This window comes from Chironomus tepperi, unplaced genomic scaffold (genome assembly GCF_022539635.2).
Source record: "Chironomus tepperi strain 1889 unplaced genomic scaffold, CSIRO-AGI_Ctep_v1 contig_337, whole genome shotgun sequence".
Classification (NCBI taxonomy): domain Eukaryota; kingdom Metazoa; phylum Arthropoda; class Insecta; order Diptera; family Chironomidae; genus Chironomus; species Chironomus tepperi.
In genome coordinates, this window is record NW_027226459.1 from 2,363,371 (window position 1) to 2,387,351 (window position 23,981).

A 23,981-nucleotide genomic window follows, 5' to 3' on the forward strand; every position below is an offset into this window, starting at 1 on the left:
TTGCATCTATTGGAATATGAGCATTGAATAGATTTGGTCAAGCTTGTTTCATTTACTTTGTTTTGAGTCAATGTTGATCTTTGAGTACATTGAATTTTGCTGGTCTATGGCAATTCAAGGCGTCAATGAGAAGCTACAACCATAGTATGGACTCTAAATGAAGTCCACTTTCTACTTTGTGTTGCTCGGGTAAGAAGACTTTTAGGTGTTGCTGGTAATAATGAATCATTTTGAGAGCGAAAGCAAAGCCATCACTTCACTGTTCTTAATATGTAAAGAGCACGCTTTTGAGTTTACTCAGAAGATTAAGTATGCTTAATTAAGTACTCAATTTGGCTTGCGTGTTCATATTTGGTTGCATTCAACAGGTTCAAAAACTGATTAAAATTTACATTGAATTCTTTATTTTTTGCTGGATCTTGTGAAGTATAAAATTTTGTCTGCTAGTTCTTGTGAAGTATAACATTTCATATAAGTTTCGGTTGCATTTGCTAAGAACTGAATGAAATTTGCATTGAATTTTTGTCTGCTGGCTTTTGTGAAGTAAACAATTTTGTCTGCTGACTCTTGTGAAGTATAACATTTCATACAAATTTCCATTTATTCTTTGCAAACTGTTGGTGAACTCAAGCCGACTTCAACCCTTGATATTGATGGTAAAACGTCAAAATCGATTATTTTTTGACTATTTTGAGAGCACACGATGAGATCTGCTTGAATGTGTCACCTGAAATTAAGCTAAAGACTTCAAAATCAGAAACATGCGACTTATGAATGACATTTATCTATAACTATGTAAGAATAAATTCAATCCTTGATAGCCAAGTGGTAAAGCTACAGATAAAAAGTTTGTTGCAGTAGGTTCAAATCCCAAATATTGTTACTAGTAAAAAATGCAGCATTATTCATCTAACATTATGCTAATTTTTTGCTAAATTATTTAAGAAATCAATCATTCAAATTAGCAGCAGCACTGCTGAAAGCCATCAACAAATAACCAAATTTTTATTATCATATCATCAATATTTTGCCAAGAAATAAAAAGAACAAAATATAAATTTTTATTGCTGTTTGTCGAGTTTATATCAAGAGCTCCAATCATAAGCTTATTTCATTTGCAATAAACATAAATTCGAGTGCACTTAAACTTAATAAAAAAAAATTTCACATTTGTATTGCATTTTAATACTCAATTCCATTATATCTTGTCTTAGTGTATATGATATGTATAGCAGTGTATACAAAATATCTGCAATATAGCAAATGCCAAGAGAATGTAGTATCTTCTAATAAATTCAATAAACTCAATGAGACAATCATGTGAACGTGCAAAGTAGTAGATGACAAAATTTTGATTTTTATAAGATACAATAACAGAAATCCATGACTCATCTCGAACAGATGATGACGGGAGTTAACACATGATGACATAGGAAATACTTGAAGCTGAAGATGCATGTTCAAGTAAGGAAATCTGTTAGTTTGTCTATGGAGCAGCTTTGTTAGTTCAAACAGGGATGTCTTGAGAACAATCATGCGGATTACCAGACAAATCAACTGACCTAATGTCGGACAAGCGGACTAGCAGAGACTCGGACTTTCGGACAAGCGGAATGACGAATTGACAAGCTATCATACTCTTGGACCAAAGAGTTGACAAACCAATGGATTAAGAGACGAATTAATTAGCAGATTGAAGCACTGATGGACTGAAAAACTGACCGATTAACAGATTGATGGAGTGACGATTTTTCGTGTTGACGGACAGACGATTTTTCGGATTAACGAACTAACGAACTAAAGGGTTAGCAGATTGACAGTTTAGTCCGAATTGATAGAAAAGTGAATTGTCGGACAGACGGACTAGCAGATGGGCGGACTAGCAAATTGACGAATCAGCAGATAAACGAACGACCAGACTAGCAGATTGGCGAACTGACGGATTAGTAGATTGATGGATTGGAAAATTGTCAGATCTACGGACTAACGAAAGGCTTGAAGATTGGCAGATTGTCGTACTAAAAAAATATACAATTAGCACCGACGGATGAACGGACTAGTAGTTGCGGAATATCTGATGAACCAGCAAATGCAGACAATCGGACGGACTATGATGGTGTGAAGGACTAACCAACAGGCGAACCGACGCATTAATAAACCGAAGAACTGACAGATAGACGAACTGAAAACTAAATGCCCTAAAGACAAACAGTCAATCGGACAGTCTTGCATCAATTTTACAGAAAACCCAAACAAAAATTCATAGAAAGTTATTGAATGAAGAATCGAGATGAATCAAGTCTGCATGCAAACACACGCGCTTATTACAACAATTACCGTACTTATATTCCAATTATAAATATTAAGATATTATGAGATCACGTACTTACATGTGTTATACATATAATTGGAATAATTTATACTCATGCTCACAATTATACGCTAATGACTACTGCTGCTGCTCAGCAGCTCTTTTCAATTCTCTCAATTTTTGACTTGTGCTTACACACTTACTTAACTTATTCATATCCATTGCAATCATATGAGCAATATTTACGAATTGTTGTTTGTTTGTCGATGATGATTATGATGTTTATGAATGAAGATGATGTAATCGAGACGAGGCAGGAAGAAGAAGAAGGAACAAAATCTCAAGAGAAATGAAATTATTGCTTACACACGCATGATGAATTTGTGTTTATTGAGGCATTTTATTTAATAAATTTGGCGACAATTGTTCCGAGAATTTTGGAAACTCGACGATGTATGCTTGAACTAATGAGCATGCTGATTAAAAATAGAATTAAAGCTATTAGCGACGATGTTCTAAAATTCTTTTGAAAAATTAGTGAGCGATTAAACAGTTTTTGTCATGTCTCATTTTTTGGATATGGTGTCTGGCTGCACGCAATGGAAATGGCTCAACTGGAGTCTCGACATGTTAGATGTTATCAGTATTTCATCAAACGTTAGAATTTTTTATAATGCTCAGATCAAAAGAGCTGTCTAGGGAGTGGTATAGAAACTTCTGGAGCAGGAAGAATGGATGGTAAGTAGACTTGAATTAACCTAAGAAACAGTTTGTCCTCTTTTAAGTTTTGATGTCGTACATGATCATTAGAGTAAAGGACTCCAAAGTCTCTGTCAGAACTCGGATTTGTGTCCCGGAAGATTTGTGATGTGGGTCGGTACCGGATCGAGACTTTCTCGGGATTTCCTGGTTCCAAAATCAAGAAAGCATAGTAAGGCGACATGAAACTCGATACCGCGTGGAGCACGTGGTCACAATGTTGCGTGCCAAGAACGTCTAAAGCCGGTTCCATCCTTCAAGAACTTCTGCAAATTCGAAATATTAAATGCGTCTTGTTCCTTCAAATTTCACACCTACCCAAACTTACTTCCAATTGTTTTTGCGTGATTCATAACTCTTATCCTATTAGAGTTAAAAAACATTTGTGGCTTCACAGTCGTTAAGCTTATTAACCTCACAATATTCAAGCCTTGCAAAATTTCAACTCAAACTTTCAGTTCCTTACCATCTTGACTTAATATCCACAATGAATTATAAGTTCCTTAACATAAATGTTTATGCTGCTCATTTGCATCTATCATTCATCCACTTGACACATTTACCATAGCAATAATACAAGTAACAACATGATTAGTAGCCGTAGCGGCAGTGAAAAAAATAAAAACAGCAATAGAAGTGAATCTATTGCCGCATACCAATACATCTTCGTCAAAAAATTCTATAACATGCAAAAATAATAATAATGCTCACAATACAAAATAAAAAATTAAAGTCAGTGAGTATAATGACGACATCGAGAGAGTTTTGTTGCCTCAAATACAATAACTCGCGGCCGTATGTATGTGTTTGCGTCTATGAACGAAAAAAAAGAAGGGAAAAAAATAAATAATATTTAATATACACAGTATATTCAGTTATAGCATGTGCTTGATTACGAGCAGGTGGTTCTGAGACAATTCAATAAAAATATTCAGTTCTCTCTCGATTCCGCTGCGTGTGTACCTTAAATGGTTTTGATAATAATAATAATTTCGCAATAAGACATTCTATACCAAGTGATTAGTGAGGAACGGAGAGGAAAAAAAAGTGTGTAATGTGAATTGTTTGATTTGTGCTTATCAGACTCGTCGTTAAATGCCTCATGTGACGCGACTACCAAATTTTATAATATTTTGTAAATTCAGAGTTGCAATACAGGAACCTGTTATAGGTGAAAACCGTATAATTTCTTAATAATTTGTATGTTTTTGGAAGAAAAAACAGTCAAAACCGTACACTTTTTTGATAATTTGTGTGGTTTTGTAAGAAAAACTGGCTTGATAATTTGTATGGTTTTTCATACAAAACCATACAAATTTTCAATAAATTGAACGGTTTTTGCCTGTTAGTAAAAAACAATAGAAATTATCAAGAATTTGTAAGGTTTTGATCTATGACAGGTGCCTTTATAGCATTTCCAACTCTGTTTCATATTCTACCTGCCTCAAAAATATTCTCTATTTTTGGTTCTGTGCACAGCAATAAGTTTGGAATATTATGTGATAAAATTTGTGGATGGAAAGCTTATTGAGATGTTCCTTTTATTGGATATAATTAACCATAGTGTGCTCATAATGGATACCGCCTGTGGCTATATATTAAAAATCAGAAATCTCTCTTAAAACTTTGTGGATATTAGTGTTAATGTATGATTATTTTTTTGCGATAAATTTTTTATGCCAATTTTGTGGGTTTCATACTGTGACCGTGTCGTGCTGACTTACACTCTAGACCTCAGTGCTTCTACATGATTTTTTTCACTGTGAACTGCAAATCTGGTGTAAAATTTGTGTAATTTTAATGATAAATCTGAATGTGTTAGATGCACACTAGTAAAGTGGTGGACAACCTGTGTGCCGTGACAATCTGTTGCACACCACCAACCTGTGTTGTGATTCATGGTTTATATTGACCTATAACAGGCTAAATTTATTTCTACTGTATTTAGGCCTCTGTGACTGAATGGATAACCAGCAACTTAGAATCCATCACCGCTTTTGCAATAGGATCTAGGTTCGATTCCCATTAGAATCTAACATGGGGTTAAAAAAAGTTCAGTGCGCACACCGGTGCATCAAATGGATTAATATGGAATAAATATATTATAAAAATACCATAAAGTATATCCAGTCCAGCTGGATATCCAGTCAAACTAAAATCCTCAACTCATGCTTCGTCCCCCAACAATCACAATTATTAGGAAGCAAAAGAAATTAAAAATTTTTTCGTGATTCGATTCTTAATTGCCTGCTTTTAAGCTACTTCTAGTGAATATTTGTGAATTAATGTCGCGAAACGATACAGCACACACAGTGATTATGTACTTTATTTGACCTTCAACTCGCATCAAATAAAGCACAAGAACCAGTAACAGGAAGGTATTTATAGATGTGGAATTGATTATAATCATTTTGGGGTGACGATGGGTTCTGTGCTGTCAATTGAGAAATAAAATTACTGCTGTGCTGTGTGCTTTGCGGTATTCATTTGTTGTACATATGAGTCAATGTGCTATAAATTTAAAGTCAGATTGATAATAAAAGCTATTAAGTGGCTGTGGATAGGTGCGAAGTTGGTTACTAAATTGTTTTGTTATTGAAGTGTATTAGGCATGGCAGAGGAAATGAGAATGTGCAAAATATATACTTTTTGAGAATGAAAAATTGATATTATGCTCATAAAAGACACCAAATTTGGAATTATAGTGAAATAATATATTCAGCAATTTTGGATATTGCTTGATTGTTATGCAAAAATCGATTCATAAAAAAATACTCAGCTTGGTTATTCTGTGCTTATGAGAGACAATTTCCTACGATATCTTCGTCAAATATAGCGGAATATTTTCATTTGATGATTTGATGAGTATTTGTATTAAGGAGTTGTTCGGTGATGATGTCTAATGGTTGATAGAATATCTAGTTCAGGCTACAGTTGACGGCAGAGCTTCAAGTACGCTCTGGTCGCAACAAATGCATTCAAGAGGTTGACGGGAAAGGCAAGAGGGATACTACGGGATAAATATTCAATTGCTAGGGTTTTTGTGACAGAAACATTTTAAAAACCCTCAAAATTTTCGTTGAATAGAAAATCAAAAGTTTCCAACCAAACCTCAGTTACCACCTTGTACCCACCCCATGCACATACCCATTCTTCCTCCCGATCATGGGGCAATTATGATTACGCTGCTAGTATAGTCGTTTTATGGCAAAGCTAGCAATGTTTTGACGGGAGAAAAGTGGGTTCAGATCTCTTAATGAAGTCCTAAGAGAGGAAGAGGTGACGGGAAAGATTGTGTGCAACTCATAAATGGGGTTTGGGAATTTTGTCTTGGAAAAGCCATAACAAAATGAAGTTTCATTCCAAAAATAGAGGTTGACCCAAACCATCCTCTAAATATGCTCATAGTGCTTGTATCTCAATAATCTACGCCTAACCCTAACCAAGGGTCTCTTACCATACCATACTTGCCTACCTTGACTCGACTCTAAGATAAATCCACCCTAGGTTATGTATGAAGTGTGAAATTATATGAGTATACCGAGAAACCGGCCTCTGGCAACATGTCGATCGATAGATGTATAAAAATCTCCAATTTCACACCAACATCACATCCAAACGCTTCCCAACAAAATTGAAATACAAATATTATGATTAATCATTATCGTACCTAAAGTCAACATTGTAATTATGATAAAATGTTCATGCTAATGCAAAATAACTTGACAATATTGGATATTCAATTGCCATTTATTTATGTCTAACTGTGAATTTAGAAAAAAGTACGTTTTTAATATCTAAAAATGTTAATATTTACGTGACTTAATGCAAGGTTCTCATGACGATAAATAATTTTTTTTGCATTCCGTCGATAATAAACAATTTGTGATAAAAAAGTGAAAAAATTGCAGCTGAACAAATGTTTGGTCATTAATTGTGAAATTGAAATTTTTTGTGGTTATTGTTGGAATTAAATATTTTGGGTGACTTTGAAATATTTGATTTTGAAATTATTTAGAGCAGTTTAGAGAAGGTAGGAGGGGAGGGGGAAGGGTTAGATAAGTATCACGAGCTTTACTGGCTCCTGACCCGGGGCTCTTTAAGAAGTAATACTAAATAAGCCAAGATAGTCATTTAGAATAGATTCGGGCATATAGACCAAGGGCATAGCCAGTTTGCAGTAATTTAGATGAGGAAGGAAGGGAAGGGTTGTTGTGTTTGCGAATTTTCCAACCAAACACCCTTTTAAAGAAAAGAAGATTGATCCCCAAACATCGCTCCCAAACTGAATAAGCCCCTGTAGTTGACTTTTATAGAAGCCGGATTTAAATAGAATTCAACATAAAGTCAGTAACATGCTTGTCTAGGGCCGAATATTCGATCAATTGTCAGACTTGTGATAGAAATTAGACTTCGGACTAGTAATCACTTAACCTAAAAAATGACACAATAATCGACTAAGTAATCAAATTCCATCATCCAAAAGTAATAAGCCACCGACATTCCAGTGTAATAACAATTACCATTTTCATGGATTATTTTGCGAAATTTTTTTTTTTGTATTTTATCTTATCAATTTCAAGCTTCGTCAATATTTTAATAAACGATTGTACATTATCATCGAGGTTTTTTTTCAATTCACTGCTTATTTCATTCCATCGCAATTCTTTGATTTAATTTTTTTTTTGTGTTTTTTTTTGAACTTTTTGTGTGGAATTAAATTCAATGGGGGCACATATAGATAGATACACAAATAAGTCCACAATCACACAATGATGTTGAAATTTACCAGAGAGTATTAAGAGCGTGCTGATAAAATTGTATTACTTACATACTTACTTATTTTGATGGCCGAACGATCAACAGTGATCCATGCCTCAGATGACGCCTAAAGCGTTCTATCGCCGGCTTCCGCCTGCCAATTGCCAATACCAAATGCATTACTGTCTCTATCGACACCTAATTCCAGGAGTTCCTTGGTCTACCACGAACAAAACTGTATTACGAGGTAAAATGCATCAGTGCAGTAATGGATGCGGGGATGGTCTTAGATAGCAATGAAGCGGTCACAGGGTTAAATCCAGCAGAGCTCGAAGTTGAATCGGATTTTGTATGAAAAAGTCAACTCGACTTCGAGCAGCAACTTGGGAAAGTAGTTGCATCCGATTGAAAATATGAGCATGCTCTAACCATGCTCTTTTCCCATTCAGTCTCCCATCCAGAATTGAAATTGATTAAGAATTGAATTTAAATAAACAAAAAAAAGAGAATTGCATTAAAGATTATTGGGATGTGCATCAGAGATGAATTGAGTTAAATGAAATTCAATTGTCATTGTCGACAGCAGCTGCATTAAAAACTTAAATTGAATTCAGCATGAAATGAATGAAAAACAAAAAAAATAGCAAAATTGAGTTTCCATAAAGTAATTAAAGGAAGAACTTGAAGATTTTTTTTTTTGAATTTTGGTGCAATTGAGGTTGCTATGATTCTTAATGAAAAGCTATTTGATTCCCGGAAAATACAGCAGCAAAGGCTAATTAATTTGTATGAAAATATAAATCAATAATAAGCCATTCTGCGTCATTATACAGAATATTTAATATAATTGATGGTAAATAGTAAATAATTATTACTGTACGACTCTAATTAATGGATTCATAATGACTGCAATCAATAATTTCATACCTAAATTCAATTACAGTACCTAAATGATAATTGATTACAAAGTTTGGAATGTTTTGATTAAGTTATATGAACTATTTTTAGAATTTAGAGATAAAGTAAACAGCTGTTCAGCAACTGTTTAGTTAAATAGATGAATGGCTATGCTAGGAACAACATCCTGATTCCAATAATTGTAGTTATAGTGTAAATAAATGATTTTCAATGTTTATTCTTCAGAGTTCAAAAGCTGACTGAGTTTTGCTATAAAAAGGGGTCTTCAACTATGAACTATAAAATATTATTCAAATCTCAAATGACCGTTATAACTGATTACTGAATTGCAAAGATCTCAAACAATGTAAATGCCATTTTTTTCAGTTTTAGGTTCAATTTCGACAGCCTTAAGCTTTAATAACATTCACAATATCATTTTTTGCAACATTCCTAAAACATTTTCCTGCCAAATTCTTAAAAAGACTGTATTCCACATTGACATCCCATTCCTTTGAACTATTAATAGACCACATGCCTTCATATACCTCAAATTATTCCGAAAATTCCCTTTAAGTTGACAAAGAATTTCATCATATCCGTTCCTATAATTTCAATAGAACGTTCAACATACAGCACACTCAATGTACAAGTTCAATCTACAATTATGCATTCGACTCAATCGATTGCATCTCTACGATACCCAACCATAGCTCTTCTCTTTGATTACAGCAGTTCTTTTTTAATTAAATCATCTGAGAGTAAGTCAATTGAAGTGTAAACTTAATCAATAATCAATAGGCTAAAATTTTATGCAATTTTTCAATTGAGTTCTGTGCTATGATGATCTACATTTTAAATGTACTACTTTGTAGACTAAGTTAGTAGTTTAATCCAGTTGAAAATTGAATTAGAGGACGTATTGGCATTGATGAAAGATAAGCTTTAGTTTTGTGAGTTGGATATGATGAGGATTTATTGTTATAGTTATGTGGGTCACAACCCGAGCAGCACAATATTGTCATTAGGACTCTTGTATGTTGCGGCATTGACGTAGTCGAGCTCCATTTCCGAGCTCAATGTCCGAGTTCCATAGTTGAGCTCAATAACCGAGCTCCATAGTCGAACTCGAAAGCCGAGCTCCAAAATCGAACTCAAGGGCCGAGCTCCATAGCCGAGCTCCTTAGCCGAGCTCTATGACCGAGCTCCATAGCCGAGCCCTATGACCGAGTTCCATAGCCGAGCTCTATGACCGAGCTTCATAGCCGAGCTCCTTAACCGAGCTCTATGACCGAGCTTCTAAGCCTAAGAATACTCCAAGTATATAGTTCCTAGTCTCGAGACTTAACCTACTAAGCTAGTCTCCAGACAATTATGTTATCGCATTACAAAATTCAGCAGCTAGCTTCCAACCAGCTTTATCTTATCACTAAGTACTATAGTATTTTTATTGATTCACGATAAATGCGGCTATTTTGAGGATCAAACAGAAGTCTGCTGAATTATGATGAATCGTAATCTTGCAAGTTTATCTTATTATATTGATAAATATCCATCAGACATAATTTGGATTCGCTTTTTCTATTTTTATGCTGAATTTATCGATGCAAAAATTGATGTATGAGATTTTCAATAATAGAAATTCTAGAATTGCTGCAAAACCTACATAATAGGATTTGTGTATTGATGTGAGCAATATTTCTATGTTTTATAGATATTGGATGTGAATCTGAAGGATTAAAGTGGAAAGGATGGGAAAATTATGGATATTTATAAGTATTCTTAGAGGATTTTGATTTAGATTGGTAGTAAAATGTGGATTAGCAGGTATTATTGTTAATATATTGGTGGCTAGACACAATTGTCAGGGTAACCTCACGTCCTACCGTCAGGGTAACCTCACGTCTTGCCTTCAGAACATCTTTACGTGTTGCCGTTTGGGTATCTTTAAGTCATGTCATCAAGACATCCTCACGTCTTGCCGTCAGGACACCTTCACGTCTTGCCATTAGTGGATCCTCACATCTTGTAGTCAAGACATTCTCATGTCTTGCCATCAGAACACCCCCGCAGCGACGTATTGTTGTCTTAGCGACTAGATAGCGCTCCTTTTGATTCGCTCGCAATTATTAGTTGAATGTCTACACATCCATCCATAACTATTGTACAAAACATTTACAAAACAAAGCCTAGACTCAAAAAGCACTTCCATCCACTTAACAATTTTATTTCTAATAGTTTTTCGTGTCGCTGTCACAAAACATTTTTGTCTAAAACAACAACACAAAAAAGTGATAAGTAAAGACCATATAATTATAATTTAACAACGGGGGCATTAACGACGGGCACTGATGATAAAAAATAATATTAAGTCATTCCTACATTCCATCCCTACCACGATTGATTAGATTTTAATTACAGATCACGACCAAACTTTTGTTTGCTCATTTTTTTGCGTCAATTAAGGATTTGACAGTTGACGGTAAGAAGAAGAAAATCACGGTTTTTTTGTGTGTGCGTAAAGGAATGATTGACCATCATAATCAGTCATCGAAGTTAGCAAGTTCATAATTACTTATTTTCATCGAACAAACACAAAAGGAACCAGAATAAAAGTTAGTGATAATCAGAAAAATTAATTAAGTAATTAAAAACTTTGAAGCATTGTTGGGGTAGGAAGGAGCAGCAGCAGTCATCAAATTCACAGCAGCGACAGCATGTCATTAGTAAATGATGAATTAGATGAGAGTCAAATAACAGCGATGGATTTGCCATTAGAATTTAAGGTAAAACTTGTTATTATAATGTAATATCCAGTATTGTTCTATATAGACTTTATGGACCAGTGAATCATGAAATTACATCCACACACCAATTTTTTGAAACTTTCACTTCCAGTTTTTATTAAGCCAGTGTTTTTGTCAGTTTTTAATACAATATTTTATGGACAAAAGTTTCAGTTTTTGTTGTGTTTTTGTATACAAATTAATAGCAGGTTGCTAGTGGAAGTTGCTACATTGTAGTGTCAAATTAGAGTAGAATCTGAGATATTGAGTCATATGTAGTCATATCTGTCAGTTCGAGAATAAGGACTCTGTGGTCGAGTAGCCAGGAAACTGTGTAGAGTTTACATAATCTTCCTCATGTCAGGATGTGGGTTCGATTCCCACCAAAAACTGATATTTTTATCATTATGACTTCGGTTCAATCTATGAGAATATTTAGTCTAGAATACGGAAATACGCAGTTCTAATCATGTCATGAAGGACATATGATTTTAATAGTAGAAGGCTTAGAATGAAAGGACTCGCTTCAAACTCAATATTAATACTTCGGGTTTTTTTTGCATCTGATAGATATTGGTTATGGCAAGAACTGATTAGTTTTTTGAGCCATAATATGCTTTCATTGAGGAACATGATGCTGTCATTTTTTGCAAAATCATAGCCGATTATTCCAAAACACATTTCGAAAAAATCGAGATACATACCCGGTCTAGAAAGCCTCACATCATTCGTCCCGACATCGAGATTGCCACTGTCACATGTCATATGTTGCTCGGGATGGCTTGTTGCTATTCGTTTCAATCTCGAAGTTTCAACCTTAAAGCTGCAAACTAATATCCAAAATTATGTACAGCTACAATATCCATGTAAATTGCTAATTTATAAATATTCATAATCATTTACTCATTCAAGCCCATTCAAGCATATCCAAAAATTTCATAAGATTTTCAATTAACATAAAACAGCCTGCAGCATGCTTTCAAGATTATCATACAGCTTCTTTTTCCTTGAACTTAATTCCAAATTGCAGATCCTTAAATCTCATAAATTTAGGCTCATTCATGGCCATTCGACGACAGTAACTTTAACGTCTTTCCTTTGCGACCATCATGTATGTCATGCATGTTACTTACTCACATACTTGCTCACCAAAGCATCACATTTTTTATGTCTCTGCTGTTTCAAAATTTCCCTTCCGAATGTGAATAATACATAAAAATTACTTCCGTTGCTTTTTTTTTTGTTGGAACTGACGATTTTGCCGCAATTTTCATTTTATGCAAAAATTTACTTTATTTTTTTGGATGTTAAAGTCAGAAGAAGCAGCATGTAGGTTAAAATAGCAATTGCATTGCCAACCCACACTTGTCAGTTCCCCCCTCTCCTTACTGTTCTTATTACACAAGAATTTAGTGACGCGTTGAATGAAAAAACAAAAACAGCAAGAATGAAGGCACAAATGTAATAAAAAATTGAATAAAATTGTGGTTGACACGTTACGGTAAAGTGCCTTTTTTTACTGGACGGAACAAAAAGATGTTGATTGTGATTTATGCTGATGATGATCATGAAGGATGACGATGGTTATGATAACTTTGAATGAAATAACCAACCGAAATCGTAGCTTTATATGCAGTCATTTAATTTTTGTTGCTATGTCGTTTTTTTGGATTTATTCTAGTCACAAAGTTCTGTGGAATGGTTACTAATGGCCATAGTTGAGTGATCAGAATTGTAATTAGATTTGATGTGGAATGTGATGATCATTTTGGAATTTAAGACTGACTTTTTGAAGACTATTAATATTCGTTGAAAATTTTAAAATGTTTCAATTTAGACTAATAAGCACATAATTTTGAGAACTGAGTGGCTAATGTGAGCATCTTAACTGCATTATGGCTATTCTTAAAGGCCAAAAATTTATCAATCATGCTCCAATTTGAATATTTTACCCCGGGCACAGCAGACTTCATCATGATTCTGTCAGGTTTCCCTAAGATTACATTTGTTAACACTAAATAAAAACCGCCTTCAAATGGACGAGCCTTCGAACCGTCGAGTATTCAAGCTTTCGCGTGGCTTTGATCTCTAGGGAACCTTTGGGACGAACCTCATTTTAAAAATGGGTCGAAGTCAGTCAAGTTATTTTTAGAGTAACTTTATTACTTATTTACTTACATACTGCAACCATGTTCCTATGTGGAGCTTAGGTTACAACAGAAAACTTTCCATCTGACTCTGTTGCTGGCTCTGTCACCTGGTTTGTACAAATTCTCTGTCCGCACGTTGAGCTGACATTCTTTCATTACTGTTCTGCGCCAAGTAGCTTTTGGAGCTCCTGGTCGTCTTTTCCCTTGTGGATTCCATCGAAAGGCTGTGCAACGAATTTGTGTTTCTGTCCCACCAATGACATTTTTCCTCCAAAACGTATGTCCTATTCAAGCATACTACGTTATCTGTATCTCTTGTTGATGTCTTGTTGACCTGCCTTTTGCAGAAGGTATTGCCTCGTAAAAATTTATTCAAACAATCCAGTGCTGTCCAAATTTATTTCTGCCATGGCACACATTGGTTGTAAGCCACAACCGAAGTCGCATGTGGCATTAGGCTCAACACATTCCAAGAAATTCTGCCGTCATACCAGTGTGTAGCAGCACAAAGTTTAGACACCAATGGAACAATTTGACGAATTTATGATAACTTTATTTTTAAAAAAATCCAGCAGTGAGTCATACCTTAAAATAGCTTTTGTCTTTCTCTCCAAAAAAATACGTATACACTCAAAACATTAAAATCCATTCCAAACATGATAATACCTAACATTTTTGTGCAAAACAAAAAAAATACCTCCAAATATAACTTTTTAATGCTCTATCATCTTCATGACAACCACCTACATGAAGGAACTTACTTAAAATGAAAAAATCCATAAAACAAATGTTTTGCAAAAATAAATAAACTTCCATTGTTCGTATAGAAACAGTGATGGCATTTCCAGTTACTTAATCTTATGGAATCATTTCTTGGAGTTCCTTTATGCTTTACACTGGCACTGATGAGGGATAATTCAACCTTTTGAAAATTCTTTTGAGGTTTTGACTTTTTAAAACTTTACGTGATGTGATTTACGACTTCTCAAATTCAGCACAGACAACATAAGCATGCATGCATAAGGATATGAATGTCAAAAAAGAGATTTCATTTCCACCGACACATTGAAGCTTGATACTTGATACTTCAATTGATTTTATAGTGAATTTGAATGTCATGAATTATAAAATTGGAAGTGGAAGTCTTATAATGATATGATTGTTATGCCTTTGTGGTCTTTGACCTTTTTCTGAAGTTCATTCAAATGGAAACTTAGTTGGGGTTGATTTGTTGATGATGGATTTGAGTAGTGTTGGATTTGAGAATACCAAAACCGCATACGGGATGGAGTTTTTGGCATTTCCAATGACACACTAGTATGCCGGGGAACACAGGTTGTTCACCACTGTTTTATCTTAACCAAAACTTCCTGAAAATGCCATGAATTGTATGCCATGTGCAGTTTCAGTAGAGGCTTAGCATCAAGGTGTGCCATGTCACAAAAAAGATTGTCCACCACTGGATTAGATTAAGTTGTTCAGTGGGGCAATGCTGGATTTCTCCAAGACTCCAAACCGGATCTGGATTCGAATTATCGATCTAAGTCTGTTGCTGACCTAAGCTGACATTCTCTTAGAAACCGTCTTACGCCATGTTAGTTTTGAAGCTTTTAGGCGCCTACTTCCTGGTGGATTTTATTCTATAAACTTCAAATGCTGTCCCAACATTGACGGCTTCTGCTGTATTGCGCTTCTAAAACTCCCATGCCTTCATTGATAAATCCAAATTCCTCACCTCAAAAATAATTGAAAATATCCAGCAACCAAACATCCCATCAAAAAATCCAACTACGAAGATAAGCCAAATGCACAAAATTTGCAGAAAAAAAAGTCATTCAACCAAGTCTTGTTGATAATACTCTTGTCAATAAAGTTTCCGCAATAAACATCGAAGCCACTCGAAAATTGCACATCAACATTGCCGAAAAATTGAAACAAATCGATAAGCCACATATAAATTTCAGACAAAAACTTACTCAGCATAGATTTATTCTTGTTTCTGAAAAGTTTGAGGCAGTGGTGGGCAACCTTTGTGTCGCGGGACATCTTGGTGGTATATGATGACCAAAATTGCAAATGAGATGAGGTTTATGGCATTTTTTAGGGGTACAAGAGTGTGCCGCTACACAAAGGTTGTCCATCACTGCCTTATGCCATAAAACCCAAAACTTGTTAGCAAATCTGATGGCAAATGTTGTCAAACTAATTCAATTTAAATCCAAAACGTTGACAATTTTGGAAAATTCAATTTTAAGTTTTTATTTGGGGCTTTAAACTTGATTATTTTTTGAGGCATAAGCATAAATATGACAATAATCAATTTTTTTATAATCGGGCCACTGATGCTGAGATTAATATGTCATTATTTAACCATATAATCCAAGAGCAATCAACCTTAATTGCAGGAAAGGATTTAAAATTTCCATTCTTATCTGATTAAAATTATATGAATGAACAGATTTCCATTGTATGTACTTTTTTCTGTCATGAACGAGCATTTACGTGCATCTGCATTGTTGAGATAGCACATTAGCAGCAGGAATCCACGTGATTTTGTCATAATCAGGCTTGGATGACAGGAATTGTTAACTTGGGATCTTTAAAAATTTTCACGTCTGTTGGTTCCTAATGTTCTTGGGTATGGATCTAGACCTATGTTTTTCAAACTGTGTGCCTCTACCCTGAGTCCGGATTTCACCGAATCTGGGGCCAACGTTACGCCAACCAGGTGAAGGATTTTCAATCATTCCTATGTTTGTACTCTCTAGTTGCTTATCTTCCAATGACTAAAGTACCTGATTCGAATAGCACAAGTCGGTTAATCTATCAAAGTCCTGCCTAAGATCGTTGTGAATCTAACTTGGTGCCGGAATTAGTTTTCAATGAGTCTGACTTGGTTCTGGACTCGGTTCAGACCAGAATCAATCTGATCTTGTGCTGGATTTGGGATCGCTTAACTGACTTGTGCAACTCGGACACAGCACCTGTGTGACTATAATCAATTATGTTAATGTAAATTAACATTATAAGCTTTGAGTATGGAAATTTTTGTTGATTCCTTTTTTATGAGCTGTACCCGCAATTTATTGATCGTTGCTTCTTGTTCAGTCATGAAAATAAAATCTGAAAATCATCATGACTATTGACTCTTTTTGCACTAAAACTTTTGATTCTTTATTGATTTGTGAACAACCACAAAAAGTTAATTTTCTATAGTTAGCACATTCTGTGGCCATGTCAATTGATTTTCGTATACCAAAAACTTTCAATGTAAAAGTTTAGTGTACAAAACTTTTGGTTCTCGTCATGATAACATTAAACTTTTCCTATATTTCTGTTGATAAATGACAACAATGTGGCTTTTAAGGATGAAAATTAGTTCTGTTATACCTTGCTGATAAGCCTGGATTGGAACGTATACGGTATACGGTTTGTGGGATTCTCAACAGTTTTGGCGGCACATTAGTGTGACGCAGCACATGGATTGTCCACCAATGATTTAGGGTATCGTTCCGACGCAGTGTTAAGAGTTGTTGCCCTGACTGCACAGTAATGACTGTTTTTGAACAACTTTAACATCCAATTCAATTCTCTACAACATGTCCCTCAAGTCTGCATCCTCAAAATACTCAAAACTTACCTCAATTCCCATTCCAACCTCAAAAAAGCTTCAAACCAGTCAATTTCCTAATAATTCACAAAAAATATTCATTACTGCCTATAAACCATGCAATCTAAAATCAACAAGACCATTGTTATAGTTTTTAGATTCATATTATCTAACTTGTACTTACAAAACTTACTTCCAATGACACCATAAATCATAAACCATAACAGAACGATAAAGTTTTTAAGCGATTTTAAATGATATGCTAATAGATATGCTTGAAAATTTACTTTTAGTTACTATAATTTTAAAATTATATGCTAATGAATGGAAGTAGAGTCATTATCGGGTTCGGAAGCTGTTGAGATTGAATTTGGCATGTCTGATTTATATGGATGATTAGTTTAATTTTGAGGAGATTCGTGCAATTTTAAGAGAAACTGGCGGGAACTAGGTTTGCTATGGATTCCTTAAAATTAGGGTATGTCCAAATTACAGAATTTTAGATTGTTAAAGCACTTTGGAGGAACTATAAGTCCGAACGACACAAATGAAGATGGCTTCGTCAAAGAATTTTAAAGGCACCGCTAAACTTCCATATAGCTGCAAAATTTAGAATAAATCCACTATGAGCCTTAAACTTCAATGACGGATCCTTCTTTATTTGTGTCACTCGGGAAGGTACAGTTGTGAACTGCAGGCCCTCACATCTAATATATAGAACATGCAGATCTGCGATTCTTGGCAGAACCGTACTCAAAATCTCAAAGCAGCGTAAAAGCAGCAATCATCAAGTCGGCAGAGCGTCGAACTACACAAAATCTACCAAAAAATGATTGAACTTCTGACTAAAGCCTCATAACACTGTCAAGATAGAATGGATGACATTTATTACGGTCTTAAAGATTTCGTGACAGAGCTTATGTTGCTCGAATTCAATTTAGTTCTTTTCGAGTCGATTCATATCAATTTAAGTTTTTCGAGTCAACCCCGATCGGCACATGTTTTTAATGGCAGCCAGATTGCGGCTGTATCAGCTATATGGAGAGGCTGATATACAAGAAGAGTCAAAGTAAACAGGCTCCCATGGGCTGGACACGTTATTAGAAGGCCTGTAGAAGCTCTACTAAATAAGGTCTTTTAATCAGACTTTGTGGATGGTAAGAGAGCTCGTGGTAGACCGAAGAACTCCTGGAAGGAAGCTATCAATAGAGACAGCATTTCATTTGGTATTGGCAATTGGCATACGGTAGCCAGCATCCGGAAGTCAATATGAAAATTGATACTTAAAAGCCATGTAGCAGCCACTTGACTGCCATGAATAATTTGTGTCGATCGGGAACTTTGAGTTGAATAGCAAGCAAACTTGACAAAGCATTGAACTTTCCAAGTAATTCCATTAAAATGCTCAAAATCACAGCGAATAAAGCATGAATACAGCATGAATTACCCAACATCAAACTGCATTACTTAATACTGAGAATATACTCGAATCCTTATTGTATCAATCCACAATCTCTTCAATATTTCTAATAATCTCCCAATAAATTGAAACTGTTCATCTCTATAGCTTAATATGAACTAAATTTCAATTTTTTAGCACAAAATCCATGCGGAATATTGACTCAATACTCAATATTATCGCTTATAAGTTCCATTTGGCAAGAAGTGTCACATCCTTCAACATCCATTGGCAATGACTTTAATCCTTAAAATTTTTCCACGTCCAAAAAAAGTTCAATTTCAATTTTTATTTCTATTATTTTGTAAGCTCTTGAAAAAGTTTCATTACATCCAGTTCTCAATATATATCATATATTCACACATATGCATTTGCTGGCGGTAGCTTTCAATTGAATTATGGTGTAAAGGAATCCCTTTCGATCTCTACTTTTATATATTTTGCACTTTTCCTCGTTTTTACCGGAATATAAAAGGAAGAATTTGTGCATCTGCAGTACTGTCGTAATGGTTAAAAATGGAAATAGAGAGATAGAATCAGTTATGAGAATTGGAACATGCAATGAATTGGTAAATGTGAGCAGTCATGCCAACACCATAATTTAATTTACAACCAAAAAGAGAAGGAGGAAGAATAAAATAAAATAGCAAGTGTGAATGTCTCGGATGGAATGGATTGGATGGTATTTGGTGCATTTTTTGGGGTAGATGATATGTGAGCCTGAATAGGACGAATCGATTAATCGGTCAAATGGTCTCAGGATGGTGAGACTTTTAGTTGTTGCGGAATTTGGGCTAAATCTGGTAACATGCTTGAATCAAGCTGGCCATGTAATGGATATTGCGACTTGTGCTATTCTGGATAGTTAGTGAATCTCTTGGATTTAGAATTGGATTGTCCTTGATTGATTTTAGCCAGGTTCGTGTACAGGGAAGAAGAAGGGACACGGAGTTGAGGTCATTTTCAGCAAAATCCATTGTCGTCCACCAAATGAATCACTTAAACGAATAGGGCTTGTGATTGTTCAACTGACTTCCTACTTCCTTCCAATGCTGCCTTCCGATTGTAACTGACTCTTTTGACAGTTTCACTCCATTAGTTCTTGGACCTTCTTCACACTCTTATTTCATCAACCAAATTTGACTAATTGACCATATTTAATGAACTTGTGTAAGGGTCTCTTAACAACATGTCCTGTCCACCCGAGCCTGTTTACCTTGATAATCGGACAATCTTATAATTGTCTGAACTAATATCATGTTCATGAATTGTCCTTAAGTTGGCTTAGACACCTTTAGGGTACTAATATGTCATTGTAAAAACGGTTATACGTGAAGTTGCCCAGAAGTTTTGCTGCTCGGGCTCAGAATTTAATCAATTTGACTTCAAAAATCATATAACTCCATATACCAAAATGATTCACTGTTTCCCTCACTTCCTCATCATAAAACTAGCTAAAACGTTCATCATATGCTACTCCTGTACATCTGCAGTGGAAATAAAACAACTTTAAATAAAAATTTTTTCTCTCTTCTTTTTTTTAGGTCAAATATTTGGGTAGTCAGCATTCGAGAGGATTATGGGGAATTAAAAATACACGTCGACCCGTTGATACCCTTGTAAGATGAAACTTTTTTTTGCTTGACACTTTATTGACTTAATCATTGATGCTAAATATCCTTTTTTTTTGTGTCTGCCTGCATATAGGTTACAGTTGCCAAAAATCTTCCACCAAACAAAACATTGCCATTCTGTAATTTAATAGTTAAGGTTGACGGCGTTTATATTGATACATTACCAACAACATCAGCATCATCGTCATCATCATCACCAATAATTAGTCCCATGTATTGGCCAATCGATCAAATATCCTACGGCGTACAAGATTTAGTATATACACGTGTCTTTGCAATGATTGTAGTTAAGGATGAGAGTCAGCTAAGGAGTGAAAATCCATTTGAAGTTCATGCATTTGTATGTGATAGTCGTGCAATGGCACGTCGTCTAACTTATGCACTTGCGGCATCATTTCAAGAATATTCAAGGAAAGTTAAAGAGGCTGAAGAGAGTAACAATAATAATAATGAATGTGCGACTGATTCACCAATTAAGAGGAAATTTGCCATAGATTTGAGATCACCTGATGAGTTGAATGAATCGCATGAAACGGAAGCTTGATGTGATTGAAAGTTTTGTAATTTATGCTAGTTTATGTAAATTTTTATGATTATATGTTAGAAATATCATTTTAATAGCAAAATTGAAAGTTTCGGATACAGGTGGTTGATTTACTAGACAGATTTGAAAAAAGGACATGCAAAATTTTGAAGTGGGTGGTTCGGGTTTTAAATTTTAAGCGGGGTTTCGAAAACCATAGCAAAAATTGACACCATTGGCGAGAGTCCTGCCATGGTGACATGAGGGGCAGGGCATTCTGCCATGGAGAAATCAGTGGCAAGGAGGTTGACCTCCAAGACCTCCTACCATGGAGACAACAGTTACAAAGGGTATTTGTCTCTTAAAAACCCCTCTGTCATGAAGAGACCAATGGAAGGGGGATTGACCCTAAATACCCCTCAGCATAAGAGACATCAGTGGAATGAGGGTGGACACCCAAAACCCCTTTTTCCAGAAATTACCAGTGGTTGCAGGAGTTGAACCCCATAAACCCCTACCATGGAGATATATGTGACAGGGTGGATTGACCCCTCCACTCACTGGCCCTCACTGACCCCTAAAGTCACCCTGCCATGGAATGACATCAGACACCAGTTCATGGCATATTTTGGGATCTAGTCCCTAGTCTACTGCAGATATACCTGGAATATCCACAATATATCCCCACTATATCATAGTCTACATGTTGAAGACTTAACTCCTGATATATCGCTGCATGCTAAAGAAACAAGCTTTAAAGAATACCCATAGTCTTCAGATTGGCAATGCCAAATTGGCAGCAGTGCTCTCATAAAATGATCCTAAAAACTGCCCAAAATTCCAATTTACCATCCAGTTAACCGACAATATTTCAATACAAAAAGGGACCATTCCATATCAAATAACTTTAAAAAGCTTCCTTAAAGCTGAAAAAATATCCACAGATCGTAAATTTATCATTACAACACATCGTAAAATGCCGCCAAATTTGACAGCATCCAATCACGCCATTTAATCACAACATATATAAATGATAATCTTCTTATGTCAACTATATTTCAATTTTTTTCTTCGCACTTGATAGCCATCGTAAGATACATTGCTGTCCAGTAAGAGGAAGAAGGAAAAGCAGTCATATTAGGATGCGAGACCATAGCCAATTGAATCGATAAAACAAAGTGATTTATTTTCATTTTATTCACTTCCATATACTCAAGATAGCAGAAAAAAAAATGGAAACTTATTAAGTCACTTAAGAAGATTCTATTTCATTGGAGTTCCTTTCCATTTCGTTTCCCGAGCGACAGACATGAAGAAGGATTCGTCAGGGAGTTTTAAAGGTTCCGCTTAACATCTTTTACTGACCAAATGGAAGCTGTGTCCGTTCTTGTCAGCCATATGGCAGCCCCTACTTCATTTATGTCGCTCGGGTTTGTCGAGGCAACAAAAAAAGCTTGTGAGAAAAAATGGGGAAATGGAATAAAAAATTGCTGATTTACGATTAAGGAACAAAAAAAAAAGAAGGCATAAAAAAGAAGTTTTAAATGAGTGTCAATAACGATGTGCTTTGGGGCAGTTAGTGCGTGACCAATCAATTCAATTTTTCTATTTCCTTAGTTTTTGTCGCCTTTTTCTTATTGTTACGACAATGGTATAAGAAGGGGATGTTGCAATCTTTGCTGAAAAGTTGTTTTTTAGAGATTTTTTTTGGTATGATTGCGATTTTCCTGTTTGATGTCTTTGTTATTGGGAATGAAGTAGAGGAGAGAGACGAGTGGTGGATTGGAATATCGGAGATTATAGCACGGCAAGTGGTTTTCTGGAAACCGACGGGTAGATGAAATCTTGGTTGACCTAATGTAAATTATCAAGCGATTCACAAAGAAACGGGTAATTAGATCAAGCACCTTAATGAGCTTCCAACTGAGAGTTTCCCGGAAAGTACAAGTCGTAGAAATGACCAAAAATCCTGTCCAATAGCTACTTGAATCTGTTCTAAAGCAGGGCTTAATCGAATCATGATTTGTGGCCAACGTCATGCTGTCCTACTTCCGATTTCTATATTGGATGCCTTCCTGCCCTCCAGGATTGGTCTCTGGTAGGAATCGAACCTACGTACTCTCAGAAGAGTAATGCAAATATCCGATGTAATGCCTAACCATTTGGCCTCAGAGACCTTACTCCCGCACTGGCAGATTCGCCTGTATATAGCTCGTTACCCCACATTCCATTCTGTTTAGACACAATAGTCTAAAACTTTGTGAATAGCAACATCCTAAATCTTTAACAAAAGGCATTTTATAGTATCCAAAACTAAATTGTAAGTCATAAATATTAAATGTGATTCTAATATTGATGCAATTCCAAAAAAGCAGCAATAAATAGCATAAGAAGAATTATTCAAATGGCAATTTTATCAAGTTCTGGAACTTTTCAATAAACATTCAAAGTTGTTGCATTAACAATGAATAGTAAAATTAATAATTTATGTGAAAACTTCTTCCTTCCTTTCAATTTCCATAAAGCATCAATTTTGTATATACTGTAAAGAGGATGAAGAAATGTTTTATTAAAGTCATAGTAGATGATAGCTAAGATATTTTAGGTAACATATGTAAGCTCTTTTATGTGGAAGATGATGAAAGATACCAAATATTTTATAGGAATAGATGAATATTTTCACAAAAAAATTGATAGTATTGGATATTAGAGTTAAGAAAACTTATCAGATAAATAAAAGAAGATGAAAAGACAAATGAATTGAGGAAAACGTGTATTTTACTTCTGGCAATTCTACACTTCTCGTTTTTCATAGTTCGTGATATTTAATGCAGTTAAAGTTGTCTTTTGGAGTTGATTTTGTGTCATAAATTCCAGGTTTATTGATTTTTTGGCGTTTATGGATCTTTAAGGTGAGTTCATTCAATGTACGTCGTGAATACACAAACCGAGTTGGTTTGACTAGAAACAGTAAAAAGCACCCGAACCCGACTAGTCAGTCTAAGCTATCCGAAGAGACATGGAGCATGAGTCCGCTCATTTCGATAATAAGCTCATTTTTGGAACTAGGATTGTTAATAATGAAAGATTA

The 23,981-nt window shown here is 35.2% G+C and overlaps 1 protein-coding gene and 1 long non-coding RNA gene across 5 annotated transcripts; one reads left to right on the forward strand and one right to left on the reverse strand.

Annotated features, from left to right (window-relative positions):
• Positions 1–8,018, reverse strand: LOC139093630 (uncharacterized). Of its 2 annotated transcripts, XR_011544716.1 has the most exons (4): positions 7,910–8,018; positions 3,399–3,883; positions 2,391–3,336; positions 1–738 (listed from the first exon to the last, which is right to left on the reverse strand). It is a non-coding gene; the product is annotated as an uncharacterized lncRNA (long non-coding RNA). The 2 variants fall into 2 exon arrangements; XR_011544715.1 differs by lacking the exon at positions 7,910–8,018 and having other exon boundaries at positions 3,399–4,328.
• On the forward strand, positions 3,932–23,650 carry LOC139093629 (low density lipoprotein receptor adapter protein 1). 3 transcript variants are annotated; one of them, XM_070644401.1, is made up of 5 exons: positions 3,932–4,117; positions 11,150–11,343; positions 11,405–11,514; positions 20,278–20,352; positions 20,441–23,650. In XM_070644401.1, the coding sequence occupies exons 3-5, from the start codon at positions 11,446–11,448 to the stop codon at positions 20,909–20,911; spliced, it is 615 nt and encodes a 204-aa protein (XP_070500502.1). In that variant the 5' UTR covers positions 3,932–4,117; positions 11,150–11,343; positions 11,405–11,445; the 3' UTR covers positions 20,912–23,650. The 3 variants fall into 3 exon arrangements, with proteins under 3 accessions (XP_070500502.1, XP_070500501.1, XP_070500500.1); XM_070644400.1 differs by having other exon boundaries at positions 3,932–4,121; positions 11,150–11,514; XM_070644399.1 differs by having other exon boundaries at positions 11,150–11,514.
• Positions 23,651–23,981: the final 331 nt, after the last annotated feature.

Excerpts from the sequence above, each read along its gene's own strand:
- LOC139093629 (XM_070644400.1), top strand. The coding sequence starts at position 11,446 with ATGTCATTAGTAAATGATGAATTAGATGAGAGTCAAATAACAGCGATG. Across the intron at positions 11,515-20,277 it reads ATTTGCCATTAGAATTTAAG|GTCAAATATTTGGGTAGTCA; the intron begins GTAAAACTTGTT and ends TCTTTTTTTTAG. Across the intron at positions 20,353-20,440 it reads GTCGACCCGTTGATACCCTT|GTTACAGTTGCCAAAAATCT; the intron begins GTAAGATGAAAC and ends GCCTGCATATAG.